At 39.2% G+C, this 9,840-nt stretch overlaps 1 protein-coding gene across 1 annotated transcript; it reads left to right on the forward strand.

Moving 5' to 3' along the window:
- Positions 1 to 5,282: 5,282 nt before the first annotated feature.
- On the forward strand, positions 5,283 to 6,224 carry LOC149303471 (olfactory receptor 5F1-like). Its single transcript, XM_089480734.1, has one exon. It carries the CDS (start codon positions 5,283 to 5,285, stop codon positions 6,222 to 6,224), a length of 942 nt encoding a protein of 313 aa, XP_089336860.1.
- Positions 6,225 to 9,840: the final 3,616 nt, after the last annotated feature.

Consider the following 9,840-nt stretch of genomic DNA (forward strand, 5'->3'; position numbering starts at 1 on the left):
TGGAGATGAGCATTGCCCGCTACAGTTGGTTATGACTAGACATTCATGGCAAGGGACTACCTTTACATTTACCTACAAGTAAAAACATACAAAAGTGGACATTAAAATAGAACAATTATAATAAAGTTTATTAAAAAAGGGAGGAAGTTACATTTAGCTTACACTCTCCACTGTCAAAGTGGTTAGCTATGGATAATGATCAGGCACTGAAGTTATGAGTATACTGTACACAATAGGGTTCCAGAAGAGGAGTCAGGGAGGAGAATGAAAGAGTCACAAGCAAAATAAATGCATTGGAAAGCAGGTTCAGTACAAGGGTAGCATGCTTACATGGGAATGGTGAGAGAAGAGAGAGAGTTCAATAGTATACCATGATAGATCTCTTTTGTCCATCTCAGAGAACTTTGGCTAAATGGAAAGGAAATTATTTTACCCACATACATGGATATAAGATAATTTGGCTGTTTGCTGGGACCAGCTGACTCTGGAAAGGTTAGTGTCTTCCAGCCTTGGTGGCACAGTGTAAAATGGAAAAAAATTTGCTACCCACTCAATTCATCTGTGTGACATTAAAATAACTGTGTAGCACTTACACAAGTAGCAATGTGCATCATAGAATTTAGGCCAATGGCAGCTGGTGGCTTCCATTTCAATAGAAGAAAAACCCATGCTGGCTTTTAGCCTTAATCTTGAAGAAACTATGTAAGCCACAGAAATTATTCTGGGGATAGGGCTTGTCATCTTGGAGAGTTCCTTTCAAATTCAAATTAAAACCCAGAGTAGTTTCATTATCCCTCTGGCATGGAAGCCATCAGTGACCAGAAATGTAAACCGTAGTCATATGGAACATTAGATCTCCTCTTTTTTCCTATCCCTGTCACCTCACTAAATGTTCATTGCCCTTCAAAAACAATTTATTAAAATATAATAAGGAATGATGTTAAAAGTTTATACAGTAACAAAACATTGATACCTTTATTGGACTAACCAAAATGCACAAAATATATGCCTCAAGCTTTCGAAGCTTCACTGATTTCTTCATCAAGGAAGTAACTTTCTGTGTTGCTAATGAAATTTAAATTTTATTTTCTGGGCTTTCAAATACTTCATCTCTCAGTACCACATGGCCAGAAGGAGAGGTGGCTTGCCTGCTTGGTATATCCTTCCATACCATCTTGAATCAGAACACCATCAACAATATCTTGACAAAATGCAGGCATGTGACTAATATCATTAAAAAAAATCAGGTACGATTGTTTGCACCTTTGCCTAATGAAAAAGCCAGTGGTGTTTCAAATCATAGAATCATAGAGTTGGAAGAGGTCGCAAGGGCCATGCAGTCCAACCCCATTCTGCCATGCAGGAACTCTCAATCAAAGCATCCCCAACAGATGGCCATCCAGCCTCTGCTTAAAGACCTCCAAGGAAGGAGACTCCACTACACTCCGAGGAAGGAGTGCGTTCCACTGTCGAACAGCCCTTACTGTCAGGAAGTTCTTCCTAATGTTGAGCTGGAATCTCTTTTCCTGTAGCTTGCATCCATTGCTCCGGGTCCTAGTCTCTGGGGCAGCTGAAAACAAGTCATCTCCCTCCTCAGTATGACATCCCTTCAAGTATTTAAACAGGGCTATCATATCACCTCTTAACCTTCTCTTCTCCAGGCTAAACATCCCCAGCTCCTTAAGTCAGGGATGTTTAGCCTGGAGAAGAGACAGTTAAGAGGTGATATGATAGCCCTGTCTGAATACTTGAAAGGGATGTCATACTGAGGAGGGAGCCGACTTGTGTTCGAAAGCTTGTGTGAAAGTATTTTGTGCACTTTGGTTGGTCCATTAAAGGTATCACTGTTTTCTTGGTTTTAGATGTTATTTTGCTTTGCTATATGACTAGCATGGCTACTCCTGCATATGTTAAATGTTTGGTGATGATGAATGATGTGTTAATTTCAGCTGATCCACTGCAAGTACTATCTAGATCAATAAGTGAATGAAGGGTGGACATTTTTTAATCAGACATGTTTTGAGTGCCTCTTAACATAATGGAGAATGTTTTTTTGCATAATTGAATCATTGCATGTCCTCCCCACTTCCTATCAAGAAGCATGAGCTGCAAAGATTAGTGGAAGATCATACATCTTGCTTATTCAAATCAATGGAATTTACTGCTGAGTAGATATGTTAAAATAAAGGCATAACAGGGATGAGAGGGCATGAATTTCACTAGCTACAACTTTACCAAATCCCTCAACGTATAATCCACTGAGGTGGGAAACTGGATGGAATACATGACTCAGTGCTATGGAATCCTGCATTTTATAGTTTGTTGCAGCCCCAGAGCTTTCTGACAGAGAAGGCTAAATATATCACAAGACTACAAAACCCATAATTCCATAGAACTGAGCCATGGCAGTTAAAGCAGTATCAAGCTGTATTATTTCTGAAGTGCAGAGGCAGCCCTAGGGCGAGACAGATTGAAGAAAGGAAGTGTTGAAGAAAATTGTCCAGTCAATTATCCAAGTGCCCAGAACTGTGTGCACAATAATAGATACACTAACAGTTTAGAAAGTAGTTCATTGCAGTCCACCCCAAATAAAACTGTGTAAAATACAATAAAAATTAGAATAAAATCAATACAAGATAAGACTTCAAGAGAATCCTAATGCACAAGCCACACCTCAGAAGCACACATAGAACATTTCCTCACAATGTGCTAAAAACAGAACTAAAGCAGGATTGCAACAACTCAAAGCATCCTACCACATGAGTCACTATTGTTTCATTGTCATGTCATTGCAGTCATGTGTTTATAGCACTATATGTCATTAACGACAGGAAACCATGAACAAACTGCTAATATCACCGTAATTGTGCAAGCATGCATGTGCAGAAGATATTAACGCAACTGCATCGATCACAGGTTTCTGGGTTACGTCAGTGATATGACATCACCAGACTTCCAGTTTTTGTTGCTAGGAGGTCAATTCCACAAGCGGCGTAGCATTATTTAAAGGTAGGTATGAGTTCAAATGGGAAATAACTAGAGAAATTAGCAAAAAGAGATTTTTTAAAGCTTTTTACCCTGGGAAAAAAATCTTTTAAAAAAATTTTCAGAAACAAATGGTAATATATAATATATAATATATATTTAAGGTTAGGGAAATTACGAACTAGTAAAAATCCAAAACACATGCGCACAAAATGTAAACATCATGACATTAGGGGAAATCCCAAATCTCATGTTATTATTTATAATCTCTTGGACAGGAGAGTTCACTACAAGCAAACAAAAAACCCAGCACACATGCACAGGAATGGTACATTCAAGACAAGTACATAAAACCATGAGTTACACAATTGTTAGCAACCAAGTGCAATTCCAGATTGATACAGTAATGCAGAAAAAACTTGTTTCAATTGCATTATTGAGATCGCTGTAATGTTGTGCTAATGTTGCATGATTTCACCGCAATATCACCTCCATGCAGTAATCTCCATAATCCAACTGATGTGATGGGAACATCAGCTTACAGTCTCTAATGGCTAAGTTGCTTGAGAGCTAAGCAAACAAATCAGTTCCTCACCTCATTCCATTCTATATCACAAAACATATTTTCCTTCCTTTCATATTCCCCTGCTACTGTTGGTGGCAAATAGGTAAGCTATCTATCCTCATGTGTGCCAATTGCTGGTAAAACAGTTATCATGGCCTATGACTAACATGAGATTAAAAAATATCAGCAATGATTATAAATCACATTTTGGCATTTTTCTGCCAGAATCTTAACATGCTTCCCTATATGCTATAGTAGGGACATTTCATAGAATCATAGAATAATAGAGTTGTATAGCCATGTTGGCCATATAGTAGAGTACAATAATAACCAAATGGTGATACTTTGCTTAGGACAACCAAAATGCACAAAATGCATGATGCTCAGGAGTATATCACTAATTGTGCTTCCTTGGCCCTTTGTGCTGCTCCCAACTGACACTGGGTTAATGAGAAGACTAGATTCTTGGCATTCCTCAAAGGGCTTTTCCAAAGATCCCATAGAGAAATATTCTGAGGATAGAAAGAGTCTCAACATCTCAGCAGCACCTTGCTGTAGAGTTAATCATCAACAAGAAAAGATGAAGGAAAAGCAAATAAGGTAACATCAAAAATGAAACAACAATTCTGAACTGCTACTTGAAAAAAAATGGTATCAGCAGAATGAACTACGTAATAGCAAAACAATTTGACCTGACTCAAAACGTAGAACCAGAGAGTATAAGATAACTGGAAGAGGCTTTTGCTACTGTTAAAAGGAGGGCAGTCTTCCCTTTATGAGAAATCTTAAATATTTGCCTTGGATCTTTGCTAAGAGCAGGAATAATTCAGCTAACATTTATTTGACTGGCTACTGAAGAAGACAGCAAACATCAAAACATGTCTGGCTTCTTTACAAGATTTACCATTTACCTTCCACAGGTTCTGTGATTTATGCCTCCCTGCCATTCACTTATATATGCCTGTAAGCCTTTCATTTCAAACATTTATTTATGTATTTCTAACAGATTATATGGAGCTTTTGCATTTGGGAATTGGTGGTGTCTGGTGTTTGTTTTCCCTTTTCAGTGTAATATTTTTTGCTAGTTGAATTTGTCTTGATTCATGCAATGCAGGTTTGTCAATATTACACTGACATGTCTGTGTTTTACTGATGAATCCTTTACTGATAAAGAGCGAATTTCTGCTTTTGCTTTAATAGTTTGGGGCAAAGCCCACACAAAAAGGAAGAGGTGAATGACCTCATATATAGTTAGATCCTGAAGAGGTTTTGCCAAACTGTTTCTTTGTGCATTTCCAATCTTTGGGTGTTCCAAGATGACTGCTGATTTTTTAAAATGAATTTGTTCTTTTTCATACTGCAGGTCCATATGTATGGCACATGATACAAAATGAGATATCATTGAACAAGCCTTTGGAAAACAACAGAGGAATCTGCTGATCGGGGCAAACATTTTATGCCAGCCTTTTCCTATGTTCTCTTCTTCCTTTCTCCTAGGCCCTTTCAGAGTCACATTTTCAGATCACTTTGTGAAGACTCTATCATAAGGAATGTTAAGATCTGTAGTTTTGTGAGGTATGTAGAATTCTCTGCCTTTAGTCTCCATGTAACTGTTGTCAGTACTCAATAGCAATTATGCTTCCCTTTTTTCTTGAACATACAGCTCTTCATGCAACAATGAAATTCCTCTGAGAAATCCTGATTCATTCAGAAGGAAGAAATAAACAGCAAAATGGAAAGAAAGAATCAAACAACTCTGCAAGAATTCATCCTTGTGGGACTGTCAGATGATCCTAAAGTCCAGCTCTTGCTCTTTGTTATAGGACTGTTGATCTATGTACTCACAGTAGCAGGGAATCTGGCCATCATTCTTTTGATACAAGTCGATCAGCATCTCCACACTCCCATGTACTTCTTGCTCAACAATCTGTCTTTTACTGAGATTTGTTATATCACCACCACCATGCCAAAGATGTTATGGGATCTCTTGTCAGGGGACAAGACCATCTCCTTTGCTGGCTGTGTTGTCCAAATGTATTCCTTTCTAACCACAGCTGCCACAGATGGTGTGATTCTCTCTGCCATGGCCTATGACCGCTACGCTGCCATTTGCCATCCATTGCACTATACCATGCTTATGAGCCAGCCGACATGCAGATGGCTCCTGGCAGCTTCATGGGTAATTGGAAATCTCAATGCTGTTGTCAATACAACCTTTGTCTTCTCCCAGAACTTCTGTGGACCCAACAAAATTGTGCATTTCTTTTGTGACATCCCGCCTGTCCTGCATCTTTCCTGCTCTAATACTTCCCTTGCTGAGACTGGGACTTTCATTGTCTCTGGCAGCATTTTGATAACAACTCTCACCCTGATCGTCTTCTCCTATTTCCTTATTGTTTCAGCTGTGCTCAAAATTCATTCAGTTCAGGCTAGAATCAAAACATTCTCCACCTGTGGCTCTCATCTTACTGTGGTAAGCATCTTCTACAGTTCTGCCATCTTTGCCTACATGCGTCCCTCCTCCAGCCACTCCATGGGAGAGGACCGCCTGATCTCTATATTGTATACCATCATCACTCCTTTCCTGAACCCTCTCATCTACAGCTTCAGAAACAAGGAAATGAAATCAGCATTGCTGAATGTTCTTGGAAAGAAAATGCATTGTGTATTCTGAAACTTACAGATAAGGGACTGTATTAAAATATGAAACATTAGAACCAGATAGTAAAGGAGACTGCTTTTCCTTTCTTGTTTGTTTAATGACCCATACATACAAGCTGAATTAACTTGACCATAGTGACTAAAGTATTGCTGCTGCTCTCACATGGAAATGGCAGAATATTATAAAATGTTCGAATGAGGAGAAAAGGGGGAAGTAGATTTTTCAGGTCCATGCAGTAATGTAATAGCAAGGAAAGACAGAGCAATATTGGTACATTATGTTTCCAGAGCAAGTGATTATGTCTGTGGCTGGAACACCAGGATGTTTGACAATCATTTCTTGTTCTTTCAAAATAATCAGATTTTCCTATTGTTCATAACAGATTTGCCTCAAAGAGGGCAGAAAATGAGAAGAATAAACAAGCAGGGGGAGGATCATGCTTTCTCTTTCTTTGAGATGTTTCTATATCTCTACTACTCTGATGTCTCCCTGCTTTGATACTCATCTTGCTAAATGCTCTGATGCCTGCTCTGATACTTCTTTCACATACTTTTATCTCTTTAAAGGATTAGTAGTAATAGTAGTAGTAGTAGTAGTAGTTGTTGTTGTTGTTGTTGTTGTTGTGTGCCTTCAAATCATTTCCAATTTATGGCAGTCCTACAGCAATCTTATCGCTGAGTTTTCTTGGCAGGACTTGTTCAGTCTTTGTTGTGGTGTTACCCCTTTGCCTTTATCTCAGTGCTGAGGGTGCATCTACACTCTAGAAATAATGCAGCTTGACATAACTGCTATGACTTCATCCTACAGAATCCTGGGATTTGTAATTTTGTGAGGCACCAGCACTCTTTGGCAGAGAGGGTGGAAGACCTTGTAAAACACTTACTCCCAGAATTTCAAAGGATGAAGCTACAGCGCTTAAACTGGTGTCCAACTTCACTATTTCTACAGTGAAGATGCATTCTGAGAGAGTGTAATGTGCCCAAGGTCACCCAGTTAGTTTCCGTAGCCAAGCATTATTATAGCCACCACCACTGGAGAGGGTAGTGCTGCAGCCTCTGGAAGGCTGTTTGGTCTCAGCATGGCTGCAGCTGCACTGGAATCCAAACAGAAGATATTGCCCTCTCAGTGGCTACTGCCTCTGGAGGGGGCAGTGCTGTGGCCTCCAGAGGGTCACTGGGGTCAGGTGTGGCTGCTGGGTAAGTGAGAAAGGGATGTGATGCCCTTTCTCACTTGCAGCAGCAGAGCCAGTCCCACCAGGTGTATCACCCCCTAGTTACACCACTCTCCCTACCCCTGTGTTCAGCAAAGTAGCTGCCATCTTGTGCAGGGAAATCTGGGGAAAATATTCCTGCGGGAGTTGTGAAGGCCTTCTTGATCCTAGCTCTTTGTGGCTCAAGATAGTGATGAATAAAGAGCTAATATTTTAATATACAACAAGATGTATCAGTTTGGTAGCTGAATACATTTTAAAATCATCTGAAAATTCAGACCAGGGTGAGGTTGCGTATCCAGGGAGAGTTGTATAGCTTTACATGCCTAGCTTTCTTTGCATCATGCAAATGGCAGTGGCTCACACTCAGAGAGCTAAATCCATCTCATGCTTGCTGAATACTCTAAGTGATGCAACAGGAACAAATTTTTCCAAGTACCAATTTAGTGAAAAATTGAATAGGACCTTACAAACATGTTTATTTTTCAATTCGTGCATAGAAAATCATTATCATTAGCAAGGCAATGCATCTGTATATCCTGTAATTATCAAAATCACTCTTATTTGAGTAAGCAATAACAGCATCGGTGTCCAGATTACAATCATAAGCAAGTTAAATTCTGAGCTCACTCAGAATATGGAAAAGCCCAGGTTGTGCTGCTTAGAAATTCAACTATCTCGGGTCATTTTGTTTCACCAGCATTCTCTGTGTGCAGTTCCCCAAAGCTGCTTGCTTTTGAAACACACAGAGGGTAGCTAGGAATGCGGATGTTCAACTGTGAACACATATTTTCAGTCATGTGGCTATTAATCCTCTTGCTTTCCTTCCTTCCTTTGGTGTCTCAAGATATGAATGGAAATTATATTTTTAATAGTAAAATCCAAGACAACATATATAGGCCAGGAGGAGCCATCATTGGTGGGATCTTTTCTCTAATACATCCTACAACTTTCTTGACCAGTTTTAAAGTCATTCCAAATAGGAAACATCAGCTTTATAGGTATGTTCTTCATTTATAATATAAAGTTACTTGGCAGATGATGATTAGAGATGTCAACAGATATTTAAAGAGTATAGAGAATTTCTCATGTTATACCTCAGGTGCAAGTGAAATGTTGTTCCACTTAGATTCTATATGGCTGACTGAGCCACAATATCATTTCCAGCTTCACAAAGGTCACTTTTGTAGGGTTAAGCATGATTGAATTCTTCTCAGTTTGCTAGGGTAGAAGGTGGAGGAATAGATTCCATGCATTGCATTATGAAGCAAAGATGTCCCATGCCTTTCTGTGCTATGCTACTGCAGAACAGGATGGTAAAGCAAAAGTGCATCACATTTGTAGATACCTCCTTAGCAGCATAAGATGTACTGAAAATCTTATGCAACAGGAAGTAGTTTCACAAGCCTGGTTTGCTATCTTGTAAATGGTTGCATCATCATCATCATCATCATCATCATCATCATAAACAAGGTAAATTTAATTCAAAGACATAGCCATGGTAATCTGGATCAGTGTGCAAAGGGATCTTGTAGCACCTTTGAGCCTCAGGGCCAAAACACACTGCAGAAATAATCCAGTTTGAGACCAATTTAACTGCCCGGGCTCAATGCTAGGGAATACTGGGAACTGTAGTTTTGTGAAACATTTAGTCGTCTCTGTCAGAGAGCTCTGGTGCCACAACAAGCTACAATTTCCAGGATTGACTAGCACTGAAACAGGGCAGTTAAAGTGGTCTCAGACTGGATTATTTCTGCAGTGTTTTTTGGACCTCGGTCTCAAAGGTGCTACAAGATCCCTTTGCAGGGTATATTTAAGGAAGCATTTGAGGAGAGTGTTTTGTAGGAGTGAGGCACATCACCTACAGCAGCAGAGATACCTTTGCTTTCTGATGGTTCAATATAAACGGAATTCGTTTCATGCAAAAAAATATTTAAAATATAGTGTAAAATTAATTTCAGGTTATGTGTATAAGGTATATATGAAACATAAATGAATTTCATGTTTAGACATGGGTCCCATCTCCAAGATATCTCATTCTGAATATGCAAATATTGCAAAATCTTGGTAGGAAATCGAAAATCCAAAAAAACTCTGCTCTGAAACATTTTGGATAAGGGATACTCAGCTTGTACTGACCTTTCTTGAGGGAGAGCATTGTGTCAGAATATCTTGAGGAAGTCCAATATGAAATAGATGTCATCTGTGATATAATTGTCTAACAATCATTGTCACTCTTGTTGCAGTGTAGCTCTGAAAAATTATCAGCATGTCTTTTCCTTGATGTTTGCCATCCATGAGATTAATAAAAACCCTAAACTCTTGCCCAATCTCACCCTGGGATTGCACATCTATGATAATCTCTTTGATTTAGGGAGCACATATGAGACAATCCTGGATCTATTATCCACACGACAA

Source organism: Sceloporus occidentalis, unplaced genomic scaffold (genome assembly GCF_023333645.1).
Source record: "Sceloporus occidentalis isolate IW3139 unplaced genomic scaffold, rSceOcc1.0.p SCAF_14, whole genome shotgun sequence".
In the NCBI taxonomy this organism is placed as follows: Eukaryota; Metazoa; Chordata; class Lepidosauria; order Squamata; family Phrynosomatidae; genus Sceloporus; species Sceloporus occidentalis.